Source organism: Rhinolophus ferrumequinum, chromosome 13 (assembly GCF_004115265.2).
Source record: "Rhinolophus ferrumequinum isolate MPI-CBG mRhiFer1 chromosome 13, mRhiFer1_v1.p, whole genome shotgun sequence".
NCBI classification, from domain to species: domain Eukaryota; kingdom Metazoa; phylum Chordata; class Mammalia; order Chiroptera; family Rhinolophidae; genus Rhinolophus; species Rhinolophus ferrumequinum.
The window spans coordinates 61,737,148-61,764,416 of NC_046296.1; the positions used below are offsets into that span (position 1 = coordinate 61,737,148).

At 47.1% G+C, this 27,269-nt stretch overlaps 1 protein-coding gene across 2 annotated transcripts; it reads right to left on the reverse strand.

Moving 5' to 3' along the window:
* Window positions 1–10,246: 10,246 nt before the first annotated feature.
* On the reverse strand, window positions 10,247–16,115 carry MYCN (MYCN proto-oncogene, bHLH transcription factor). 2 transcript variants are annotated; one of them, XM_033124238.1, is made up of 3 exons: window positions 15,924–16,115; window positions 13,840–14,737; window positions 10,252–11,749 (listed from the first exon to the last, which is right to left on the reverse strand). In XM_033124238.1, the coding sequence occupies exons 2-3, from the start codon at window positions 14,618–14,620 to the stop codon at window positions 11,145–11,147; spliced, it is 1,386 nt and encodes a 461-aa protein (XP_032980129.1). In that variant the 5' UTR covers window positions 14,621–14,737; window positions 15,924–16,115; the 3' UTR covers window positions 10,252–11,144. The 2 variants fall into 2 exon arrangements, with proteins under 2 accessions (XP_032980130.1, XP_032980129.1); XM_033124239.1 differs by lacking the exon at window positions 15,924–16,115 and having other exon boundaries at window positions 10,247–11,749; window positions 13,840–14,858.
* Window positions 16,116–27,269: the final 11,154 nt, after the last annotated feature.

Here is a 27,269-nt window from a genome sequence, read left to right on the forward strand (position 1 = left end):
GAGGCTCAGACGGTACATGGCGAGTATATAAATGAATCACCCAACACTCAAAGTAAACATGAGAGTGCACTAAAAGAGGGCAGAGCGTATATGAAGGGAACGCAGGAGGGGTCTCAGTGAATTCCAACAAAATGGTCACAGAAGGCTTTGTGAAAGAGACAGTCTTCCTTTGAGCCAAGCCCTGAAAAATGGGTAATACTGAGAAGAGAATGGTTGGGGACAGGGTAGCTTCCAGACACAGGGAACTGCAGGAGGGAAAACACAGAGGCTAGGGAGAGCCTAAGACCTACAATAGAACTGTATTGTTATGTGAGCTCACAGATGTTGTACTGTCTGATATTTGTAACATATTCTTGCTTATTTGCTTGAAGAAGGATCTTGTACATAGATAGCAAACATTTAACTGGCATTTTTAGTTCTTCTAGGTACCCTGCACCCAGATTGCCAATACAATTGTTCAGGTTGTGTCTTGCCCAAGGAGAGCGCTACTTGGGGTCAGGGGAGCAAATATCCGGCTGCATTCTGTTTGCCAAGCTATGCATACCGGGTGGGGCTGCATCTGCCTGGAGAGGAGAGGACGCCTTTTTCTAATTCATGCAATAGAGTCTATCGGTAGCGCTGCAGGTAAGAAGAAATGAGGAATCCATAGCATTCAAAAGAATTTGTTTAACTCAGATTCTAGATGTCATTGAGTGTCCCAAGATTGGCTTGCATTGGATAAGACAAAAAAATAAAACAAAATAAAAAATAACAGGCTACTCTAAACCAGGTGTTTCTTAGGTATTGTACGGACACAGCCTTAATACATTAAATCATTGTTTGAGCCCCTTGTAGTTTGGGGACATAACAATATTTAGTGCTAAAAAGGACATACCCAGGCACCAGATTTGTAGGGAGATTTTTTTTCTGCTATCTATGGCAGAGATGTAATGATCAGAAAGTCTTCAGGTTATTGGAACCAGGAAAGACCTCAGACGTAACACAATCTATAATTTTCATTTTACAGATAAATATAGAGAAACCCATTCAATCATTCGTTCATTACTTGTTGCTTGCCCACTATGTGCAAAACCAGTTCTAGAAGATGCAGAACACACAAAAACAAGAGAGTCTCTTACTTCCAGTAAGAGAGATAAGACCCAAATAGAATACATAGTAAAAAGTAATTCATAACCTAACAAAGGCATAAAACAAACAGGCACATTCATCTTCATTTACATGTATATGGAAAAATCTGGAAAGATCTATACTGACGCTTTAATAGTGGTTCTCTTTGAAAGTTCGATTACTAAATATTTTTCTCTCATTTTTATACTTTTCTTCATTGTCTAATTTTTTCCTAGTGACCATGGGAGGGAGGGAGGGACATACTTTCATTTATAAATACAAACGAGTATGGGGAAAGCGCTGAGTGAGGTTTGAAGAAGGTGTGAAGAAGGTGCCCTTAAGCTGGTCCCTGGAAGACTGGTGAGCTTCAGACCTGTAAGACTGGGGAGATGTGCGGATGGAAGAGAGAAAGCACAGGATCGGAAAGCACAAGCTTGAGGTGGAAGAAACTCTAGGTAGTGGCTTTGCGGAGCCAAGACCCAGGTGCCCCAAGGCCCAAGTCTGGGCTCCCCCCACTATGTCCCAGAGTGCCTTTGGGAAGCAGGCATGATGTTACTAGTTATGAGGCGGAGGAGCACCCTAGGGCAACTTTGCCAGGGTTAAAAATATTTATATCACTTGTTCCCAAAGTCACAAAACACCTAATCATGTCCTTCTCAAACACCTTGGCTGATTCTCCATTGCCTGGAGCAGTCCTTAGGCTCAACCCACCCATCTCACCTGCTGCTTCAGGATGCACTGGAACCCTAAACATGCCCCATAGCTCTATGCACCTCCATGCAGCTCCAGGCACATCCACTCAGGCCACCCCCTCAACTTGCAATGCTCCTGCTATCTTTCTGCACCAGGCCAATCTTCATTCGTGGCTTTAAGGCTACCTTGCATGTCACCTCCACTGGGGCAATGCTCCCCTGTGCTCTTGTTCTACTTCCAGCACCCTCTTCTCTGGAAATTATTTTTGTGCACAACTTACCTCCCTTCCTACATGCCTGTCATCTGCTGTCCTGACTCTTCTCCCCACCTTCCCTCCATCTCATTCACATGCACACACTCCCATCTTTGGAAGAGTTGAACACAATAGCATCCAGCTTTACTTCTCCCTGTTAAGCCCACTAAAAGACAGCAAGGGGTACGCAGCTCAGGAGACTTCGGGGAGTCTGGCAGTCCATAAACTCGGCCATTTTTAATTCAGATACTCTTAAATCAAAACAAAATTGTATTTTCTACTCCAGAATGCATTGTGTGATCATGCCGTGGGGTAACACATAATGGGTTGGTGAGGAGCAGTGTGCTGGGAGCTCCGCATTTGTGGAGAGGGGATTCCCAAACTGCAGCCGTTCTCCATCATGATAGCTCTACGGGTTGACTCTCTCAGGGCCCTCCCGCCATCTGATTTATAATAAGGGTACCATCTGCATATTGAAGAGTCCCCAGAACAGCTCTCACTCCCAGGCCCTTTGTCCCTTTTCTTAATAATATGCACATGCCATTAACATGATAGAACCTCTCCCCTTCAGGGGGCCTGGGACTGGGGTGGGTCTTCAGCTGGGCACTTGTGCCCCTCAAATAAGGATTTTCAGAATATACAAGCTATTGCTACCTGAGAGTTACCTGTGCCTCCCCCCCAACGCTAAATATATGTGCACATCTTTTTTAAAGGTCCCTAAAAGGTCTGCTTTACTTTCCATCCTGTTCCTTTCGCAAAAGGACACACCTTCACATCCTGAGGAATGATTATCATCCGTCTACCCCCTCAACAGAAGTAGCCAAAATGGTTCCCAAGTGTCAATAAAAGGAAAACTGCACCACGAGGTGTTAACCTCACTGGACACGTTAATGGCAATATCATTACAGCGTCCTCAACCCAGAGAACGAAGGTCGAGTCCATTTTTCAGTACCTGAACTTGCAGCTTTCCTGATGAAACAGAGCCCGCTACCCACAGGATCTCGGGGAGGGTTTTACTCTGTGTGTTCCCCTAAAAGAAGCCCAGACTCAGATTGCCTCAGGATGGCCATTGCCTCACAGCCCTGGGTTCTCTGACAATTTGAAAATGCCTCCTTTTGGTTCCTTGCAAAGACCTGAAGAATGAAGGAGACTCAAAAAGGCCAGACGAGAAGACTGAGGCTAGCATCACAGACATGTTCCTGAAACACTACTATTGTTATTGTTTTCATTATTTAGAAGGAACCCCAGAGCCTGAGAGAAGTCGAGCTGGGAGGCCAGCAGGATAATGATACCTGGCCTCTGTGTGGGACCCGCCACCTTCACACTCATTGTCTCCTGTGGCTGATAGCATCCCAAAAGGAAAACAGAGATTTTTCCTCATGGTGCAGTCACAGAGCGACTTGCTCCCACTCACTTAGCAGAGTTTCCAGAGTTCAAATCCATGAGCTTCGACACCAAAACAAAGTTCTTTCCTGGCCCTCCTTGCTTGGCAGACTGTTCAACTTTGCAGCTGGCTGAGCTCTCAGCGGTGTGGGGCAGCGGGGAGCTCCAGCATCCTGGGTAGGTAGCCTTATCCAGCTGGTCAAACTGCGGTGAAAGAAAGCAAATACTGAAGCGAGGGAGGAGAAGGGAACCCTCCATCCTGATTTGACGGTGACCCAGTGGTTACTGGGATGCAGGGCTTCCAGCTTTAAAGCTGGGACAGTCATAGGCAAACTAGTTGAGTCAGTCACCCTAGGGAAAGAGGGAAAGGAAACCACATCCCTGCAAAAAGACTTCTCCCCCTCAAATGAAAACACCGCAGAGAGAGCACTCGAGTGGCAGCAAACATCATAATAAGCATTTTATGGCAGTTCCTACTCCAATTACCCAGCCCTCAGCCTCCATGCCTCCAATGAAGCCAGAGCTTAATTTGCATTTGAGCTAAATGCTGTTTCTTTGCTCCAACATTTTCCGGTTGTGGTTCATTGCAGTGGGCAAGAAAAAAGTCCTCGCGTGGCTGCCTAGCCAACAGAACCCAGGGCCACGTGTTGAGTCCGTGGCAGCCTCAACACGCAGCCAGCCAAAGATAATGGAGGCTCGAACTGCAGCAACAAATTGACATGTGCACATTTATTACCCCGAGGAATTTCCAAGTGAGGTAACACTCCAGGAGAAATAATCTCCCAGAAGTGTCAAACGAAATGTATTCACAGCCATCCCGGAAGTTTACAGTAAGAGACATCCAAGAAAACCTCCAACTTCATTATTTTAATGAGATGTTTGGGGGAGAGAGTTTCTGGCAGAAAGACGATTTTCCCTTAAGACATTATAAAATATTAGTTCAGGAAATTCAGAAGAAGGACCAACTCAGGATGGGGAAGATTTATCATCAAATCCAAGAGCAATCAAACCAGCTCACAAAACCCTGCCCTCTTCACCAAAGTAGAAAATGCATCTAGCTACAGCTTGAGCAGTTTCCAGTCTCCAGTCTCAGTATAAATTGTCTGTTCTTCTTGGCTTTACGCCAAAGAAAAGTGGCGAAACCAAACCAAGCCAAAACTCAAGGTGTTAGATATCTGTTATCATATTCTGTTTTCCTTTGAGTAACCCAATTCAAAATTGGATTAATCATAGTTTTCTCTATTTCCAGGTGTGACAAGCCCGAGTACCCAGTTCGTTTGCACAGATTGAGAACCTCTAGCTGGTTTAGAACAATTAGTCACATCTTTTCATCGGTAATAATCATTTAGCAAAGCTTACAGAGCAGCTGGTAGGAGCAAAGGCCTGTTCTAGGTACAGCGAAGCAATCAGAGTTGTGCTGATTGTCTTGCAAGGCATTGCTACCTGGGGGAACCCCACTGATAGATGGATCCAGAAAGCCAACAGCGAAGGAAGTGGGAGGGACATGCTGGAAGGAGCTGGCTTTGTGGCAGTAAGAGCTCCCAGAAGACTTCCCGATTCCCCCGTTATCTCATCCCTCATGTACTTTAAATCATTCGATCCTTTTAAGAACTTTGTGGGGTGCTGATTATTATTGTTTCAGAGGTGAAGAATGTGAGATTCAAAGAAAAGGGACTTGCCCTCAGCCACAGAGCTGGTGAATAGCAGAGACAAGATGTGCATCCAAGCTTCCAACTGGAGAGTGTTCACCAACACTGCAGACGTTTGCAGCGATTCGAGCCATCGCTAAGGATCAATGACTCTCGATCCTCAGAATGGAAAGGGGGCCTTAGAGATTACCAGCTCCCACCCATTCCACTTATGGATGAGATAACTGAGCAACAGACGGTTACCTTCTCATGCCAAGGTTGAAAATAGCGAACAACTGAGCTAAGATCCAAGCTGAGGGCTTCTGCCTGTGAATTAAGTATTTCCGTTACCCAGGGCTGCCTCCCCGTCAACGTGGAACATCATTTTGTAGCGTGGAAGGACTGTTTTTATGTCTTTCCTCAGAAAAATAGTGGAGGATAGCCTACGACACAAAATTCAACCCGTAACAAGCTGTGGGTTTTTGAAGGAACGGACTAGTTTCTCAACACCAGGCACGGCACCTCCGAAAAGCCTGTGGGAAATCTCGGGGCTGCTAGAATGCAGAAGAAAGTCAGTTTTGCATGGCCTCTTCAGAGCACATCCCACAGCCACCCATGTGTCTTTGTCATATGGGTACGTGCTGTGTGTGTTCTCCAAATGTGCATTGTACCAATAAGGCCCGTCTGCTTCGACCATAAAAAGGCTCTGTTACTTCTCCTGGTCAAAGGTTTCAGGATGAATGTCTTGTAGCATGATCCGTCAGTATCAAAAGAGATCAGGTAACCCTGATCAGTGGCCTATGAAGAGATTTCCTTTACAAGGAAAGAAAACTAATAAACCATTGTGGACGGCGTGGATGTTCTGCGGCACTCAAATTCCTAGGCTCCGTCTTAAATAGGCTTCAAAGCTCACATTCATTTGTTTCCAAGGTACCCGTTTTCAGGTTTTATAAGGCCTCTTTTGAGGAACAAAAGTCTGCAACGTTCTTGCTAAGCTCAGGCTTGTGAATTTGTCCTACCAGTAAATGTTTTTTAAAGATTCTTTGCCTTAGTAACATACTGGGGAAATAGAAAGAGGAAGGATGGTGTGAACGAGAAATCAGATTATTTAACAAACTTCCATTGCACCCATCATGTACCGGGCACTGCTCCACGTGTTGTATGTGAGTTAGTTTCTGGAACCCCCCTAAGGACCCGAGAAGTGGTGTCATCATTCCCATTGTACCACTGGGGAAAGGGCACAACCTAGAGCTTGTAGGTGTAGGAGTCAGAGCTGTACCAGAGAGTCTCACTTCAGGGCCACACGCTTCACCATTTCACTCTCTTGCTTCCCCTTGAAAGAGCGAACAGAAAGTTGGTGGGGGGCACATGCCAATGACCAGAGGGAGACGAAGGAGGAAGAGCCCTGAACCAGGAAGCCTGAGGCCTGACTCCTGGTCGCTGAGCAGCCACAACAGTGCCCGGGTTGGGCACTCTCCCCTAGCCTGCCCCTCAGCTCCCAGCCGGTGCACCGTCCTGACCATCCAACCCAAAACTGCCCCCTGCCTCCCTCCTGCTGTGGCTTCCCGAATTCTTCCATCCTGTTCTGCCTACCTTCATAGCATCCAGCATCTTACTGAATGCTATTTGATTGACTTGTTTGTTATGTTTATTTGATTGTTGTCACTCTCTGCTAGACTATAATAAAGTCCATGAAAGCTAGGGGTTTGGAGGAGTTATCTCTTCTGTTCGCTGATGTCTCCCAAGTGGCTGGAACAGTGCTTGACACGTGGTAGGTATTAAATAAACGTTCATTGTTAGAAAGAGAGGAAAGGCGGGAGGGAGAGACAGGAAGAAAGAAAAAAGAACACTCGTGGGCACACCGTATGCTCTCCCTTTCCACTCTGGTGTCCCGCCTCTGAAATGGGAGCTTGAGCTAGATGGTTTCTAAGCTTCTTCCAAATCTAATAACCTCTGATTCTAAAAACAACCCAAATTAAGATTTAAAACAAAAACAAAAACGAAAAAAACAGCCACCTTAGGGATTAATGAGAGTCAAACCCAAAAGGCCCAATTATGGTGAACTGGTCAACACTCCTGAAAGATTGTGACTCAGGTGTGAAAAACTGACAGACCTCCACAATGCTACACAACGGTGAGAGGCGTTACAACTATTCTTACCACAGGGCAGATGACTGTGGCTCAGACAAATAGTGTAGGACTCATCTCAGGCTGGTGATAGACCAGCAAACCAGCTTCCGCCAACAAGAAGTTCCAAACTGGGATCCTGGAGGTGCAGAGCCTGATACAGCCATGAGACCCCTCCTATGCTCATGCACCCCCCTGCTCCCCCCGCACCCCCACTCCGCACCAGTTCCTCTTATCTCCCCTCCCTGCTTCCTACACAAGGCCTCTGGACTTACCTCCCTTCCAGACTGTGGGCTTCCTGAAGACGGGCCGTCGTGTGCATTTTGTCTTCACAGCAAGCAGGACCAGACGTTGACTGATGCCTAATGGATATGCTTCCCTGCTTGTATTAGCCTGAGCTTGGAACCGGTGTTGGCAGGAGACACACACGTTTGATGGAAATCTGCCCCACCTGCTCTTGACCTCGCTCCTTCCTCCACTGCCTACTTAGCCTCCAGACATTCTGCCAGCATCTGCCAAGGCCCTGCCATCTGTCAATCACCAGGCCAGGGCTGAAGATCAGAGGTGAATGGGTCACCGTACCTGCCCTAGGGAAGCGCATGGTCGAGAACAGTGATTAAGACACCTATCTCCAGAGGTGATGCAGGATCCAGGGCTGGAAAAGACCCACCTGGGGGTACGAGGAAGACTTCCTAGGCAAGATGACATTGGGCTTGCCTTTCAAGGTTGAAAAGCAATTCAATAAACAGAAACTGGGTAGATAACCCAGGAGGAGTGGATGAGGCGAAACAAGTCGGAGGTGAGAAAGTACAATGGTGTCTGGTGTGGCTGTTATGAGGAGCCAGCCTGGAAACAGCCTCTGTGCCAGGCTGACGGGCTTGGACTTTTTATCCCTTAAATGGTGGGGAACTATTGGAAGTTTTTATGCACGGTCGGCGAATTAGAAGAATTAATATGGAAGCATGCAGTAGGTAGACGGATGAGCCAGGAAGTTAGGGAACCTACTGTGTGTGCAGCTGGAAAGCCAATGCCGTACAAAGAACACCGAACTGATCAGAAGACCTGACTAGTCCCAGGTTTGGCCACTCATTCAATGTGGGATCCCACCACCCCATTCTGTAAAATGAAGAGATTCAATGAGATGATCTCTACACTTCATCTAGGTCCTATGATTTATTGATCTAACTGACGTAGAGCAGTTTCAGTCTCAAAACTGCTCTTGAAATGCAGATGGTTTCTCATGTGATTGAAATGGGTGGTTAAGTTCTTTTGTGACTCCAGCCATTACTTTATAGATAATTGCAGGGCTAAATTGGCTGACAATTTCAGCTGGGCCAGGAAAGGCAAATAAGTGGTATTTTACTTTAGTTTTAATATTTTAATACATATTTATGATCCACCTAATGCGAAAAAGTTCTCTTTAATGTAACATAGATTAAAGGACATTTAAAAAGGTGGTTAAATTAACAATGAAAAACAAGAGATCATAGACATTTAGAAGAGAGAATAGGTACCAGAGATACAGTATAAGGGCACAAAATTTAGCTCTGAGCTTCCCAGCCACCAGAGCAAACATGTAGGCATTAGTTTAGGGCCTCATTCATCTCAAGTTTTCCTCCTCCATGGCTAGATTTCCATCTCATCTGAAACACCTAGGTAGGTTCCCTGTGGGGACCACAAGTAGAGAAACTGAGCTTCAAGAATCTCAGGTGCTCAATTACTTTGAGGTCACTGAACTTTCTTTTGGCTCGGGGCTACAAACAAGATGCAGACGCAAGGTGATTTGGAGCTTTTAAAATGTAAATGCGAAGGCAATCTTTTGAAGGATAATTTGTAAAAAAGATTTTCAAAGCAGGTTCATTCTTTTCTAGTGGGGATGGAGACAAGTAGAGATACAGAATAGTAAATAGAATTTTATCCATGATTTTGACCATCAGAAACATCCATGGAAGTACTACCAGCCTCAGAGCTCTAGGACATGTGGCTGTAAACTGGGTCAAGCAGACCTTAAGTTCTGATCTCCAACTGGTCATTACCAAATGGCCAAAGCAGACAGGGAGCCACCTGGCCGGAGTTCTCCCATCTCTGCCCCTCACAACCTGTGACAAAAGCATGCTCTCCTGGGCTTTTCCTTCTCAGGAAAGCAGGCCTTTTTCAGTTCGGAGCTAAAAAAAACTGAGGTGGATGAAACCTAAGGGAAATAATCAAGTACAACCTTTCACCTGAAAGAGAAATGGCTTTCTCTTTATAGGCTTTCCGTTCACAGAAGCTGACTGCATCACCTTTCCATCAGGGAAACTCTGCAATTCCTTCCTAGCTGGATGCCATCTCTTCCACCCTTTGGCCCTGGCTGTCCTCCAGAGCCTGCAGAGGTTAATCCTGCTTCTAAAGGGCAGCCCAAACACCAGTCTGTGTGCCAGGAGCAGGAAGTGGACAGTGTCTCTCCTGAAGGGATGTGGCACTGGATCTGGGCCATACAGCTGTCACTTCATTGAGTGACTGTGTGAATCAGGTTGAGAGCTCCTTGAGGGAACAACTTGATCTGTTTATTCCATTACAATGCCCTGCACAGAATTTTGTCCAAGTCCTGGTGAACTTGGAAGAATGCTTTCTTCTTGGAGACAAACTACACTACACCAAGATATAAAGCCATCTGCCAATGGACAAGTATTACTGACACCAAAATACAGCCACACACAATGCTCTGTCTTTGTTTCTCATTCTAAAAGGTTGATGTCTGATGTCCTAGCTTAATTCCATTAAATGGCCAACATATATGGAAGTGCTTTGTAACTACTCAGTGCTATTGCTACAATTGCAGTCACTAACTACACCTCTATTCTGTGTAATCTGGGAGAAATGTCTTAACACCTTCCTAAACTCAGAACTCTCCACCTAAAGTGGGGACAATAATTCTTCCCTAACCAGGATTGTAAAGCTGTAAAAGGGCTGTCGTCCGTGGAAACCAAGTTCCCTATGGAAGTTATGTACTATTACGGCCACTGTGTAAGGGGTAGAATTTCACTAGTGCCATCAAGGAAAAAAAGTCACATCATTTAATTGCTATTTATTTTCATAAACATGAGGTATTTCAAAGTGCTATAAGATGCAGCACTAAATATATACATTTTGAAGAAATTAAACACAGAACTTTGCATTTACCCAGTTCTATGCACCAAACATGAACAAATACATTAACAGGAAGAAACAGGCTAGGAAAAAGGCATATATATATAGTAAATTTCTTTACAAAAGTTTCTTAGTTCAAAAAGTGATAAAGTAATATCTACTCAAAACTTTCACAACTCATTTTCATACGAAAATATAAGTATCAAATTTAGTTATGTATCAGCATCATACTAAAGTATACAGGCAGTGTAAGAATTAGTACAGTACATAACAGAGATTAACAATATATTTGTATACAAAACATGCTCCTCAAACATTGAGGTATTACAGTACTTAGGTATGAACTTCCAGTCTAATACTGGCCACAAAAGCCACCTCTCATTACCCAGGACGTATATAAAAGGCGGGTGTGTGTCAGTGGTATTTACAGAAATGTTCCCCAGGGGTATTAAATGGCAAACCCCTTATGTGGCATCTGCTGGAACTTAAGCACCATTTTAAAAAGGAATGACTTTCTGTTGTTGGGAAGCTTGGAACAAACAAGGTGACTTCCACAGCCCCAGAGGCTCCCAACTGTCACGAACTTCAACCGCGTCTTGGAGGTGACTTGGAGGAAACTTCCAGGGCTGCCCAGCATCCCATCAGGCAGGCCTTCTCCCGCGGTCCTGGTAGAACCCCACATGTCCTGCTCCCCACCCAGATCCAAACTCGACGGGGGACCAATGTGAAAGTAAACCAACATTCTTAATGTCAACACAATGTTTGTTTAAAAAAAAAAATCAAAATGTGCAAAGTGGCAGTGACTGTCCAGTTTTGAGAAACGTTTAGCAAGTCCGAGCGTGTTCCATTTTCTTTAGCAACTGCTGCTGCCTTGCCTGCAACTTCTCCTTCTCCAGCAAAAGCTGGTGCTCCTCGGCCTGCAGGGAATGGACGTACTCGGTGGCCTTTTTCAAAATGACCACCTTGGCGGCCTTCTCGTTCTTCACCAGCTCTGGCACGTGGTCCCTGAGCGTGAGGAAGCTGGACCGCAGGTCATTGCGGCGCTGGCGCTCCAGGATATTGTGGTTCCGGCGGCGCTCGCTGTCCTCGGAGTCAGAGTTGCGGGGGCTCAAGCTCTTAGCTTTTGGGGGGATGACACTCTTGAGGGGGCGTGGGGACGCTTCACTTTTAATCTTCTTCTGGGGCGGCGCGTCCTCACTCTCCACGTAGGGTGACGGGGCAGCATAGTTGTGCTGTTGGTGGATGGGCACACAGCGTTTGAGGATCAGGTCACCTGACTGGGCCCTCCCTGGGCCCAGGGCCGCGCTCTTGGGACGCACAGTGATGGTGAAGGTGGTGACAGCCTTGCTGTTGGAGGAGGACCGCCGCTTCTCCACTGTCACCACGTCGATTTCCTCCTCTTCATCTTCCTCTTCATCATCTTCATCATCTTTGAGAACAAGATGGGAGTTATTCTCAGAGGTGAAACATATATATATCCTTACAGGAAGCCGTGGCACATAGTTTGCTATTATGAGTCCATCAACATAGACGTGGACAGAAATGTATTCCACGTCTCTTTAAATTACATATCTGTAAATACTTTTTTCTTCCCCATACTCCTAGCACTTTCAGCCTCCAGAAACCTGGAGAACCTGGGTTTTGGGGTCACACAGAATCCTGGCTCCATCACACACTAGTTGTGTGACCCTGGGCAAGTTACTTAACTTTTCTAAGTCTCAGTTTCCTCAGCTATTAAATGGGGATAACCCCATGGGGTTAGGTTGGATGGATAACAAGTAGAGAGCTGGGCCTAGTAGACAGATGCTCAATAAATGATAGCTTTTAACATCATCAATAGGCCACCCCATAGGCTTATTTATATTTCCATCTCTACACTTAAAAATTGAGGCTCATTCTTTTAGGAGTCTCATTTAGCAACTTTACACATGATTCCGTTGGGTTTTAGGTCCTTAAACAAACTGAAAGAACAGTTTAAGCAGTTTTTCGTCTAGCAAAGACCAAATCTTAACTACAAAGTCATAATCCACAGGATCTCTAAACCCAAATATGGGAGCACCTCTTCTCAAAGTCACCAATAATAACAGCAACAAAAAGAACGTGTAGCATCATGTGTGCATTTTCCCCTCTTCTCAATTATTGTTTAAAATGCAAGCATGAAAATCAAAACACATCTTCTGCTTGATCTGAAGGGGACCGGAAAGCTGAACAATTGTAGGATTTGTTCTAAAGCCGAAATATGAGGCTGTTCCAGTCTGTGGGTCCCTTTAAGCCAATGTTTTGGTTTTCTGCCAAGAAGACAGCTGTTGGAAGGAAGTGCTTCCTCACCCGAGAGCTGTCAAGGCACAGACATTAAAGGGACAGACCCGCTTTCAAACTGCAGGCTTATCACCAAGTTTCCTTCCAGGAGCCTCAAATGAATCCGTCCTCTGCACTGAAGGAAATTTAGGCTTTTTATCTGCCTGTATTCTGAAAACACTCGGTTTTTCAGGTTCAAGGGAGCCCCAGGTCCAAGGATAAGGACCATTCAAGTATTTGGAGGGTTCTCCAGAGCCCCAGGCAAAGCCTTCCTTTTAACCCTACCCTTCAGTTTAAGACAGACAGAGGCACACAATAGAACTTATCAGTGAGTCTTTCCAGGGTGTGCGCATTCCCGGAGGGCTGGCTAAGTGCCTGGCAGCACCTTGAAGGACACTGGGTTACAAAATACAACTCACATCTGAAATTAGTCCTGGAATTCTGGCTAGAAAACAAAACTGAACTCAGTTCTCACTGCACAGTGTAGAGGCAGCCCCTTGAAAATGTACACAACCGCTGTTGCGCTTGCAGCCAGCTGCTGAATGGAGGGAAGTGTGGCCCCACCCCCCCCAGCCTTTCAGATCCTTGTGCCGCCTGCCGGCCAGCATATCGCCGCCTGCTGGCCATGTACCACGAGCAAATAGCCCACCCACCCACTGAGAGGGGGAGGAGTGCCCAGGTTTGAAAAATAAAATAAATTGGTACTAGCCGGCTGTGCAATTTCCCTCTAACTTCCTGTGCCCCCAACACGACTCTGCACAGCTCCTGTGTCTTCTAGGGGTGTCTCCGTACCCCTCACCTGGACACCAGTACTTCACCCCTGGGACTAACAGGTTTCTGCCAAGGCAATGCAGCCATAGGCCCCCCGTAAGTCCCCACCCGGCTTTAGCCACTCAACTTTTCCTAATGTGATACCTCGGCTTTTGCACTGCAAAGAGAGGTGGGGGGCCAGGGTGAGCGCCAGTGGTGGAGTTGGGGTCCCGGAGTGGCTGGAAGGAACTTCAGTGAAGGTGAGACTTTGGAGAACACCCTTTTGGCAGCTTTCACTCACCCTCCCCTCCTTACCCTGAGGATCAGCTTGTAAAAAACGACCTCTCAGCTACCAGCACTACTTCCAAAATGCTCTCCCCTAAAACCAAAACCCAGGAACAGTAACAAAAGGAGCGCAGCCCCTGCACCAGCACCCCAGGGAGGCAGCCCGGACCCTGGCTCGGTCTTTACCTGAATCGCTCAGGGTGTCCTCTCCCGAGGTGCTGAGGGCCTTGTGGTCACCGCCGCTGGCCGGGCGGCCTCCGGTGCGCGAAACGGCGGCCACCGGGGGGCCAGCTGGGGCTGCGGCACTCGCCCCGGAGGCGACCGCAGTGCCCGCCGCCGGAGCACCGGCCGGGGCGGCGGGCACCGGCGCGGGCTCGCGCTTGTTCACCGGGAAGGGGAAGACCACCGCGGGATCCACACACTCGGCGGCTGGGTGGGCAAGCTCCGCGGGCAAGGCGACCCCGGCGCGGCCCGACCCCGCAGCATGCCCGCGACCCGCAGGGCTGGCGGCCCCAGCTCCCGGGGCCGGAGCGGCGGACCCGGCGGGCGGCCGGCCGTGCTGCAGCTTCTCGCTCACCGCGCGCTCCAGCTTCTCACGGGCCGAGAAGCCGCTCCACATGCAGTCCTGGAGGATTACCGGGTTGGGGGTAAGACCCCCCAGACCCCCCAAGCCGAACGCGTCCTCCTCGGCCGGGTTGCCCCACAGGTCGGCCTCCGGCAGCAGCATCTCGGTGGCCCAGTTCGGAGGCTCGGGGCTGTGCTCCGGGAAGGCACGGCTGGGCGACAGCGGGGGCGTGGGCAGCAGCTCAAACTTCTTCCAGATGTCCTCCCCCGGGGGGGTGGAGTCGGGGCCGCCGAAGTAGAAATCATCTTCGTCGGGGTAGAAGCAGGGCTGCAGCGAGTCAAACTCGAGGTCTGGGTTCTTGCAGATCATCCCCGGCATGGTGGACGCGCTGCAGCTGGGCATCGGCTCGCCTCCCCGCCGGCGAATGAAAGCTTCTTTCCGCTCCGCTCCTTTTAGTTCTGGGGGTGATTCCTTCCCGTGGGGGGCGCGGAGGGCGGGGACCCGCGCCAACCTCCGACACTGCAACCGACAGACACAGCAGGAAAGGGTTGGTAAGAGGAACCGATTGGGGGGACAGGCAGTGGGCGCCCCCTCGAACCTCGTTCCTTAATCTCCCCTCCAAGCCCCCCAGTCCACTCAATGCTCCCGAAGGTGGAGGAAGTTCTGCCTCTCGCTCGCTCCCTCCCTCCTTTTGTGTACAAGCTGTCTACGACAGGGGGTGGGAGGGGGCATGCAGATGCAGGGGGTGGTGGCGTGGCTCTGCAACTTTGGAAACTGCCATTTCATTCACACAAGGCACTGCCTGGGGGAGGGGGGCTGTTCGAGGCTGCAGGATTCTAGCTCACCAGCTCGCTAGCAAGCCCAATTGCACCAATGTCGGGTCAATGCTCAAAGGCAGCCTGAGGCTCTAACCAACCCAGCTGCGGGGCACCCCAATACCCCCGCTGTAAAATTGCAATCTCGGGAGTGCGAGCGCTAGAAAGGGAATTTAGGAAACTTTGCGAATGGAGAAAAAAAAATCCTTTCTCTAGACCAAGACCAACAACAGGCACCTAGACCCACCTCCACCCCCCAAATTGGAGCAGATGCCCCTCAGCATTCATTCGCTGCAGGGAGTCTTGCCACTAGCTTATTTTGAACCTCTCTAACCCCACCCCCGCTCTTCCAAACCCCCAACAACGTCCTCTTCCAGGGCGAGGCAGGTACAGGCTGAACCCCAGTTCCCGGGAATGGTGCAGGCGCCAGCACTGGGAGGGTCGCCGGAGAGCAGCGTCTCCTCCGAGCTGGAGCAGCCGTGACCCAGATTACCAACACCGCTGCCTCGCCCATCCTAACCCCCCTCTTCTTTTCTGGGAGCACCCTTGCAGAACCCCAGCTTCGGGGTGGGGACGCACCGGCTCCCGGTCAGCTCAAAAACAGACAAATGTTATAGAGAAGGGCGAATTTCTTTCCGATGAAGCCATTAACCCGCCCTGGCAAGGGCAGTAAAAGGATTAGGGCGGGTCTCTTCCAGCTGGGGTGCCTTGGGGGCTGGAACTGGCTTTTCAGAGAAAACCCCGAGGCGATTTTGTTTCGGAAGCAAGAAGCAGTCCCCCGGGTGTATTGGGGCGCCCAGAGCGCGAGCCGTGATCCGGTGCAGGGCTTGCCTTCCCGTAGCGCTCACCGCTCCCGGAGCGCCCCGAGGTTTGCAACCCCTTTTCCTTACCTCCCGCGGACTGCCGGGGATCCAGAGGCGATTCTGTGCGGGGGTCCCCGGGTGGCCTGGGGCCCGGGGGGTCCTCGGGTGGCTACAGTCTGTGCGCGCTTGCGCCTGGCTAGCGCTAGCTCGGCTCCAACCCAGTTCCCAGGAGCCCCCCGCATCCACCCAGCGCGTCCAGACAGATGACTGTCACTGGCTGAGCTTTGAAGCTCGGGGGATATTATTAACTGAAAAATCTGACACACCCGGGGGGCGGGGAGAGAAGGGGGCTGCGGCACAGACAAGGGGGAGGGAGAGAGGCTGAGGAAAGCGGCTTTACCCCGCCCTCTTGATTTCCATAAAAATCAGGGGAGGCGCCAAGGCTTTCGCGCCAAAAGCCACTTGCTTTTCTTCTTTGCAGAGAGGAGGCTGCAAAGCTGGAAGCTCGGGCGTGCTCCTCCCGCCCTTTCAGACCCCCGGGCTTGCACCGGGTGCCCTCGGCGAACCAGCTGCGTGCGGAGCAGTGCAATGCAGCACCCACCCTGCGGGCCTGGCAATTGCTTAGCATTAAAAAAATTTCCAGCGGGCTTCGGAGATATATGCTCGGGGCGGGGGGTGTGGAATGGAGGGCAGTTACCGGGGCTCCGAACTCATCCCCCGCCTTTACTGCGTTAGCGCGCTTCCGCGCGCGAGGCCGACCTCCAGCAAGGCCTTACCGAGGGGCTGCCCTCGTGTGATCAAAGGAGGCTACACCCAGGGTGCAAAATGGGAAGAAGAGGACGCGCCCATTTAGGAACGAGACCGCAAGATGTTTCTACTTTTAAATTGAAAGGAGAGGGGCGCCCCCCTTGTTTGAAAATAAATAAATAACTGCGGGCTACGAGGGTGGCGCCGCGGTGGTTTCTTCGGCCGAAAGCGACACCTCGCGGAGACCCAGCAGAAAGCGGGTTTTGTATTGGGAACTGAAGTGGGGCCACCCCGCAGCTTTCCTGCCGCCCCTGTGGCACTATCAACCAGTCCCCACTACGGAGGGTGGCGACTCGGGTCGGCTTCTGAAGAGAATGGGCGTGAGAGCCCCGCAGCCGTCCCCAGGAGCTCCCGAGCTAGCCTTTCCAAAGCCAGCGTCGTCCCGAATTATGGGGAGAAGGATCAGATTCACATAGAAGTTGAGGCCCACACCTTATGAGGACCAAACCTCGGCTCCAGAATCTTGACTCCAAATTGGAAGCAAAAAGGAAAGCTATCACTCCTTAGCCTCCCTGTGCCTCAGTTTCCTCAGTTGCGAAATGGAATTCGTAATGGTGCTTATCCATAAAGTTGTTCTGAGAAATAAGTTACGAAAGCGCTTAGAACAGTGCCCAGCACATAAGTGTGCCAGGGATGGTCATTACCAGATCCTGATAGCTTCTTCCGGGGAAATTAACACCGCCATCCGGCAGCATTTGCCTTCTCCCCTCTGACCCTCCCCTACCAAACCCTCACTTCATTGTCGTCACGTGTTTTTTACTGGTGTGTTTGGGTTGGGGGTGCGGGGACGGGATCAGAGATTATTGCGAAACTCCCCAGGAACAACCCAGGTGTCCTGGGCAGCCCCCTTCACAACCAAATACACAGTGAGGTGGGATTTCGCTTTGAAAAACAATCCTTGGATGGTTTGGGGTAGGGGAACCTGGCCCCCGGACTGGACTGGGAAAGCTACTTTGTCTCCCTTTTTTTGCAAACTGGAAGTTCCACTCATCCCCGCCCTTCACCTCAGCTTTCAAACTAGTTACTGGTGAGGATGCAGCGGGTCCGGGGGGCAGCCTGTAAAATGCTCCCATATTAGCATTTGTGAAGGCTCGTCCAGCCCTTACCCTGGATGCCTACAGAACTCGGGGAATAGAGGCAGACTCCCAGAGTTCTAGGAAGTGGCCCATGAATGAGGGTGAGCTGCCCTTCTGAGCACCTTTCTTATTATTATTACTTCCCTCACATATGTAAAACACTTTACTTTTGCAAAAGCCCTTAACACCCCACTTCTGCTTTTCCCTAACCTCCTAATCTAAACCGAGCTTTCCTGCTGTATTCTCTCCAAACATCCTTTACCCCCACTTGCAATGATATATTCCTAGGAGTGTTTGTTTTATGTAGCTTTCTGCCTGACACAAGGAGGAAACCGGCTCTGTCTCCCTCCCTCGACCTGCGAGTTCCTGGAGAAGAGGACCTTCCTGTTTTGCTCAAGAGGGCATCATCAGAGCAAAGCAGGATACCTGTATACAGTGAGTGCAGGACGATATTGTTCAGGAAGAGATCCCTGAATGAGTCCTTCTGAGGCAACGAGCCAACTCTTTCAAGACAGATTCTGGGTTATCAGCAACAGAGGGAGAGAGAGATGAAGTGTCACCCGAAACCTTCTTCAGGGCCCTCAGCAGCAGCCCCAGAAAGGGCACTCAGAATTGCCTGTCCTACCTTTTTACCAAAATGGCAGGAGGACTGTTCAAATAGGCAAGGAGGGCCTCCGTTGCTGCATTTAAAAGTGCTAACGTTCCCATGTCCTCTCTCCGCACACCAGTGCCCTTCACTACTCTTGTCGTCCTTTGTCAAAGGACAAAAAGTAGCAGAAAAAGAGAATGGAGACAAGAGACCTGGTTACTCTGTATGCCTCCAAGCAAATCATATATCTCTTCTGGACCTCAATCTCTAATTTCCATCTTTTAACGCAAGCCAGTAATTACTGACAAGTCTGAATTTGAAGGTTAACAGAATGATAAAATTCAACAAGTATTTGTTGGTACTTTCATTTGCAAATGAAAAGATAAAAGACTTTGGAGAAACCTTGCTACTGCTGGTTCTTAGTTGGCTTGTAGAGAAACCTGCAAATTCTTCTTTTAAAAGGTTGAGACACTCTCAGACTTATGTAGATGCACACTAAATCTTTAGATGGTTTCAAAGACAGAGTTGGGTTCAGCACACATCCACTGCCCTGATTCAGGCCAGAAATGAGTTACGTACAGCCTCAAAGAGCTCATCTTGGATTGAGGGAGACACACACGTAAGATGGGCCAACAGATAGGATAGAGTTATACACAGGATTTGGTTTATAAATAAGGAGATTTTTGAGGAAGGAATGTTTTTTCTACAAATCTCTTCTGTATTAAAACAAAAACCATACACACACACACATACACACACACACTCAGAAGTGTCCAACCCATGACTGGCTAGATCAACAATATCTAGATGTTTTTTCCAGATCACGAATTAGAGATGGTCTGGGTCCAGCTTCAGGAACCTCGGTTTTGCCTAAGTTCACTGGTTCCCTCTGAAAATGAGAGAGAGAGAGAGAGAGAGAGAGAGAGAGAGAGAGTACATATTTGCTGATTAAATAAGTTTTAAATTCCTGACTCTTCATTTGGAGTAACTTATCCAATTACGAATTAATTAATTGATTGGTTAAAGCCTGGGTTGCAGATTTAAATGGAAAAAGAAAGACTATATAAAAGTATAAAAAGAAAATATAGACTGGAGCTCTTTCTAAGACAGCCCAGAAACGAGGAAAGAAAAATTTATAATATTTGACTATAATAAAAGTAAAAAACTAAAATTTACAGTTAAAACATACCCTAAATAAAGTCAAAAGACAACAGTGTGATAGAAAAATACTTGTCTCATACATGAAATAAAGTGTCCATCCATGTACACAAAGAGCTCCTCCATTCCGAATAGGAAAAAAAAAAAGAACCTGATAGAAATATGAGTCCCGGCAAAGAGGAGGTAATTCACTGAATAGGAAATGCAGATTTCCATAAACACATGAGAAGATGCCCAACTTCACTAGTAGTCAGGAAAATGCCAATTAAATCTCAAAGAGTTTAACATTTTTTGGTCTGGCACTTTGGCCCAAGTGTTGACAAGGCTGGAGAGGAGGGTAGGTGCCCTCTCCTACACCGCTGGTATTCCAGCCCCAAGAGTAAAAGCAATCCCACTCTTTTGAATCCATCCTACAAGACATAATACAACAAATAAGTAAAAAAGATATACACAAGAACATGTGTTGCAGCATTGTTCACAGTAACAAAGATATTATAAACAATCTATGTGCCCATCAATAGGGAAATGACTGGATCTATTGTACCATATCCATACAGTGGAATAACGTGCAGCCACTAAAACGAATGTGTTAGATCTGTAGGTACTGTCTTGGAAAACGTCCACGAGTATGACAGGATATAAATAATGCACAGGTCAATGCGTCTGGCATTTTGAATATATGTGTACTTAAATATGTCTACATAAACCCAGTAACAAATTGGGTAGAATGTGCAATGAGTTGTTACTACTGTGTTTCCCCGAAAATAAGACCTAGCCGGACAATCAGCTCTAATGCATCTTTTGGAGCAAAAATTAATATAAGACCCGGTATCATATCATATCATATCATATCATATCATATATCATATATCATATCATAAAATAAGACATGTTATATTAATTTTTGCTCCAAAAGACGCATTAGAGCTGACGGTCTGGCTGGGTCTTATTTTCAGGGAAACACAGTAGTGCTTTACTTTGAAGAAGGGAATCAGACAAGAGGGAGAAAGTTTTCTCTTACTTTATGAAAAATTGTTGAAACAGTGGGTTTACGAGCAAATCTAATGATTTGTTTAGATTATTTTTCAAAACAATCATTTTTGTGACTTCCCAAGAAAGCTCGTCATTTAACTGATCATTTTGGAAAAAGTAAAGGATGTTTTTGTGAAACCTAAAGTCACCCCAAAGATCTCTTTTTTGTTTCCCTGGGCTGGTTGGCATTCTTTCAGACCAAACTGAGGCTGAACCACATCAGCTGAGAGGAGGCAGAGACCAAGTTGGGACAAAATGAGCACTGGTTTAATTAGGATTAGAATCAAGCCAACCAAAGCCATTGAACGTATATGATGTTGCATGTGCCCAAGACAAGACATATATTTTTTGACTTCGGAGACTGGAGGAAAATTTGAGACACAGCATCGAGAGAGTTTTGGGGGTGGGGAATTTTTTGGTAATGGCACAATTATGTTGCAAACTAAAATTATCCTCATTTAATGCCAGTAATTTCATTAGAGATTTAGAAAATGAGTAGTGTCCAGCAGGCCCCGTACTCCCCTCAAAGACTGGTTTTGCATCATTTGATTCAGCTTAGATATCCCCTTTCACTAAGAAACCTCTCGAGTTTACTTAGTACATTACAGACTTGGGGAAAGGACTAAGATGAAGTGAGTAAAAATGCTTTGTAAACTGCACGCACCTCCGTGGACGGAAGGTGCTGTTGTTGCTGTAGTGTCGGAATTCCCATTTCACTTACTGTCTTTAGTGGAAAAGCTGGCCGGGAGGCGGGCAGATTGCCCAGAGGCAGGCTCCACGGCGAGGAAGGAGGGCAATAGGCCATAGACCTCCATCTTGAATTGTCAGTGCGTCAGAAGGCTTTGCAAGGAGGGGAACCCAGCGTTGGCAGGAGCCTGTAAGGGCTACAAAGGAATTCAGACTCCAGATCTGGTCTCCAGACCCATTTGCACGGCCCCTTACAACAACACTTTCTATATCCCATCTTTTTCTGAGACTACTTTCCAGTCTCAATGACTTAATTTGGGTGTGTTCAGATCTCTTCTGCTGAGGTTTTCAGAGCATCTCTTCGGATGATTAGATAACAGATGACTGATTTGCCACTGATTCTTGCTGATTTCAATTTCTTTCAATGCTAGAAACACTCCCTATAGCCTCTAGGACTGCCCAGGCCCACTCTAATGTCTGCCTGGGGGCCTTTTTGGTTTCCCTGTGTTTAAATAGTGATCAGTGATAGGCCCTATTCAATCTCCATTTCCAAAGCTGTTGCTTCTGGCCTAAAATTCTCTTTTTTCTGTTTATTCAAATCCTGTCCAAAACGATCAGCTGGAGACTCTCCCGAAAGGAATGCTAATCTTCTCCCCTGAAATCTTCGTTAATCATTTATTGCCTGCCCTGGCGCCTGCTAGCATAATCCAGCTATGTTCTTTATGAGGTTCCGCATGTCTGTGTGGTTCTCCTAATAAGGTTAGCAGTTCCTGAGTGGGAGGAACCCTCCCCACCTCACCTTTGCATCTTCTACAGCATTTGCTTCAGCCAGTGGTGGAAAGAACCAGGCTCTAAGGCCAGACGGGCCAGCGAGCTCTGCCAGATTGTCTGCAAGCTCATCCAGACAGCCACTCAAGTCTTAATGTCCTCACCTTTGAATTCATATTTCGTGAGGATTAGTGGTGTAGCATTCATGAGCCTGGCTTACAATGGATAGATATATAGTAACGATCAGTTGTCTCCCTTCATTCTAGCCCCAGCCTGGCTACAGGGGTTCAGGGAATCCTACATCAACAGACCACAGCGTTTGGGTTCTGGGTTGAGCCTTCTGAAGGTCTGTGTTAATGGGACTAGTTCATAATCCTTTCTCCAACTGGAACCTCCCCTGGGACACTCTCCCTCCTTATCCTTAGCTTGTCCATGACGCAAGGAACTTGGAATTGGAAGAAGCTATTACACAGTCAAGGCAGTGGGAGACAGTCCTCGTGAGAGCAGAAGACCACAGGGGACAGGACTGGAGTTCTTCAAACCTAAAGTCGTGCATTATATGTTGAAGAATTTTACATTGGTCCATCCCTGCTGTTACCCCACAAAGGGAAGATGATATCTGCAGAGCAGTGTGATTAGATTCAGAAATGAATGTGGTACTATGTTGTTTCTACATCTCAGGAAGTCTACTCCCATCAGCCTCAGGTTTCTCATCTATAAGTATAGATAAATAATACCTTTTTTACTGCAGCAGAGCAGATATGACACCTGGAATCAAACAAAGACAAGGTATGTTATCTTGCGTTGTAGCTTGAACTCCCAGAAATTGTGGAGCCGAAGGTCTTTATTCTAATGTAGCACGTACTTGAAAAATTGTGAAACCTCTTCACAGGAACAGTGTGGGATTCTGTGTGAAGCTCTTAAAACAGGGCTGTTTAGGATGGACGTGTTAGAATCATCTTATAATACTTATGGTGGTCATATTTCCTGGTAAGTGGTATCAAAGCCAAAAACTTGTCAAAGGGACAGATGGCAATCTTAACACAAAAGAGGAAACCAGTTAAAAGTTAAAGAACAGAAAAATGGGAACGTGTAAATGCTAACAAATTGTTTCAGTATGGAGGACTGATACTTGTTAAGGAAGGTTGCCTTCCAGTTCATCAGTGCTCGCAGGGCACTGGCTATAAAGGTCTAAAACAACCTTACACACCCTCCCTTCTAACCCCCTTGATTTCAAACCTTCACATAATGAGAGTTGTCAGGCAGATGCTGACAATTGCATCATGTCACTTACACAGTGACAGATTGTTTCTTTGCAGCTCAGAAATGAGCACTAAACGCTAGACTTTAAGAAGCGATTTCTAAATGCCATACTTGTATTCATGCAGTCAGTCATCAAACACTTATATGTAACTTATAAGTTGTGCTCTCAAGGTCCGTACACGCTAATGGGGGTGATAGACAAAGGCATAGAAAAGTTCAAACTTACTGTGCCCTCTAATATATTGTGTACACAGAGGAGAGAGCCTTCACCTCCACCTGGGTTAGTGGAACATGACTTCACAGACTGGGAGACAATAAAGCTACAGGACAAGAAACAGGAGTTTGCCCAGTAGTGGATAAGGGTGCATGATTTGTATTAGGATGGGTGAGGTTATACTGTTGTAAAAAACAACCTCCAAATCTCAGTGGCCTAATATAACAAAGGTTTTTTTTCCCCTCTCATTGTGTTTACAGCATCCTTATGAGAGAAGCAGCACCTCATGAAACAAAGAACACAAAGGCAAAAAACAAATCAAGAGCACAGCTGTTAAAGGCTCCATTAGGATTAAGGTGGCCCCCACTTGGACAAAAGAGTATGGAAAAAAGAAACTAAAAGCATGGCTGTCCCAAAGGATTCTCATAAGCTGAAGACACTGAAAATAAGTCTAGAGAATTCTCCTGAAGAGAATTGTGTCTGTGGCTACAGCTGATAGGGGTCAGATCATTCGAGGATGGAAACCCAGGCCTGTCTCTGAGCCCACACCCTTTCCACTGCTCTGAACCGCCTCCTGAGGACTGTAAGCTGTGCCACTGAGCAGGAAACAATCTCCTCAATGTCAAGGCTAGCGTTTATTAGACCGTTCTTTTCATGATGCATAGTTGTCCCTGGCACAAAGGAAGTGCTCAATAAATATTTGTGGAAGAAGCAAATGAATTTCTCTCTACTCTCCCAAAGCAAGACTGATCTTGTCCATGTATGTATGAAAAGTCAGGACCAGAATCCTACAGAAAAGGGAGGTGACAGACCTGTAGTTTTCAAATCTGATGGTAGCAGCAAAACCCTTCAGTAAAAAAAAAAAAAAAAATTATTTAAATACTTTTTACACTGAGCCCAAATGATTTTTAAAAATTGAGATAAAAGTGGAATGGCTCTGGTTGACATGGGAATAGGGGACCCCGAACCTCACTTTCTCAGCCTCCTTCTGTCTCCCTCTGGAGAAACTTCTGGGCATCTTTGGGAATTTTCAAACCCAGACTGAATGCCATACATTTAGATGTTATAAATCAAATCACACTAGAAACAAAACCCAGCACTTTCTCATGACATTTTCCCAGCAGAGGTTTCTGGCTTTCACCTCTTTCTCTTGTTGAAATCTACAGTTGTCTCCATTCTCCTCTGAGGGGTTTGAAGGTGTGGTGCATTTAGCTTTACAATGAAGGAATGAAGTGCAGTTCTCCAGGCTGAGAGAAGCCACGGGCTCTGTCCTGTATCCTCAAAATGGCACATCCTGGGGACTGGGGCTCCTCCAGAGGCACAGATTGGCTAAGCAAGGTCCCCAGTGTTTCAGGAAGGTGGGAGCCCGGGCATGTGTCTTCTTTTCTGCAGAATCTGCTTCAGGTCTGGAGGAAGAGCATCTTTCTCGCTATCTAATAATCATTTCTCATAGTCCAGGCATTGGGGAAGGCTGGGGAGAAAGAAGAAGACACTTTGCCAGTCAACTCCTCCCCTCTGGCTCACTAAAGACCCCTGACCCACAATATTACCAGACAAGAGTGAACATCCCCTCTGTGAGCAGCCCACAGAGAACTTTCCAGTCCCTGCTCCCAGGATTGCTCACCTAGGAGAACCCCATAAATGCTGTCAGGACGGCAAGGTGACCTCGTCTCCTACCTGCATCATCTCCCCTGACTTCCACCGAGATGACAGAGCTGGACAGCTTGATTGGCTTTCTAGGCATCATCATCCAGTGCCAGATGGGGCCTCATGTCCCCTTTTCTCTCATTCTGCTCCATTAAAACACAAGGTCAACCTTAGATAACACCAGGCTCTCCACTCACCTCTGAAACCATGAGGGTGAATGTGGGAGACTTTCATTCTGTGAACTCTGGAGCGAGCCAGGTCCCCTTCCCCTTCTCTGTACACATGGAGGCCCTAACTAACCAAGTTCCAAGCCAGGAAGAGCTCCTGAAGCCAAGCCTCTCTCTTCAGGCAGCTGGGGAGACAGTGTCCCAGAGGGGGTGGACATACCCAGGTTGGGACAGAAGCCCATTCAGCACCCCAGAGCAGGTGCCGTCCAGCATTCGATGATGTCTAACGTGGGGTTGGCACATCAGAGATGCTCACAGAACACTGTGGCCCGTTTGCAACTGTGTTTGCATAAAGTGGAGCCCAGCCCTTAAGCCAGATGTCCCAGAGCGGCTTCCTCCAGAATTGAGGAAATAGACCCAGATCTGCATAAGGCACGAGGTCAGAGGCCAAGGGGTCACTTTGCTCCTTTTTGTGGTCCATCTGCTGACTGAGGGCCTTGACAAGTCAGGACAGGGACAAGCCCTCTTTCCTCCGCCTCACTCCCAACTCCTGGCCTCCTAGCAGCACAGGAGCCTCTTTGAACTTCAGTGTCCTCAGATTGAAAATGTGGATAAGGGATCCCTGTGTCCTTATGAGACTGTTGTCAGGGCCAACTGTGAGACAAATGCCAGAGTGCCATATCATTGTAGGGGCGATTGTCAATATTACAAAAACACTCCCCACTTATCCAGAATCCCCTAATTGTCTCATCTGGATTATTCCCCTACCTGCTGTCTGGATCACTGCCATATTTTAGCGATGAAACAGTCAGATGTTAACCTGAATTTTTTCTGTTTTCATCCAACTGTTTAGAATCATGGACTCAAGGAAAACACCACATTTTACTGACATTTCTGCTAAAACCCCTCTTGAAAAACCCACTAGAACAATACATGACCATGTAGAGGACGGAGCTGGAGGTCACGAGTCTAGCATGGAACAGCTCTAGCAGATAGTGTTAGATGAAAAAGGAAGAACAACGTGTAACAGGAGCTCATTTTTTAAGGAAAAACATCCTATGTGCTTATAAATGCATACCTGAAACTGTTTAGTAGAATTGTTGGGGGCTGGGATTAAGGATTGAGGTGGAGAGATGGTGAGGGCGTTTTCATTCATTTTTCTATTGTTTGCATTTTTTTAAACCATGATTGCATATTAATTATTTAAACATTTTTAAATTTTAAAATTTATTAACATTACTTTTTAAATGAACAAAATTTTACACATCAGCAGACACTTTAAATAGATGGCCTTGAAATATATTTGAATAGATTGTATATGTCTGTCCTTACTATTTAATTTTCTAAAGAAGTTAACTGAACGTTCTGTCTCATGTTTAAAATTAGAACCTACAATCCCAATCACTCCATTTACTGAGTACCTGCTGCAAACCAGGATGAATGCCAGGCCCTTGACGGACCGTTTCTCACTTACTCCTCACTCTAACCTTACAGGGTTAACTATTTTCACACCCATTTTCCAGCTGAGGAAGCGAAGGCCTAAGGTCAGACTTTTAATAAGCGGCAGAGCTAGAATTTGACTCAATCTGACTGAAGTGCACGTTTGTTTACAAAGGTACCTCTCTATAGGTTTCTTGATGCCCTCCTTAAGACTGCATTAAACCTCAGAAACATATTTGTTTAAAGTTTAATCACCGTATTTTAGTACACGAGATGATTTTAAAATAAATACTCAATACAGCAGGTTAGCTCTCTTCCCCCCAAATGAGCAAGGGCATATGTAGCTCTTAGCATGTGCTGTGCTTTATTGGAACTACATCTAAGTGAAGCTGCAGACACTAACTAACTTGTTCAGAACTCCTCAAATGGTTTTTCAAATCCTGTAAGTCTGTAGACTGATAACACCACTGGGAGGATTTAAGTGGACTGTGGGACAGACAACCCAGTGCCTCACCCTCCTGTAATCCCTGGGGAGAAGAGGATGGCAGCGAGTGGGTCTGTTTGTTTCCCCATCCAGGAGGACTT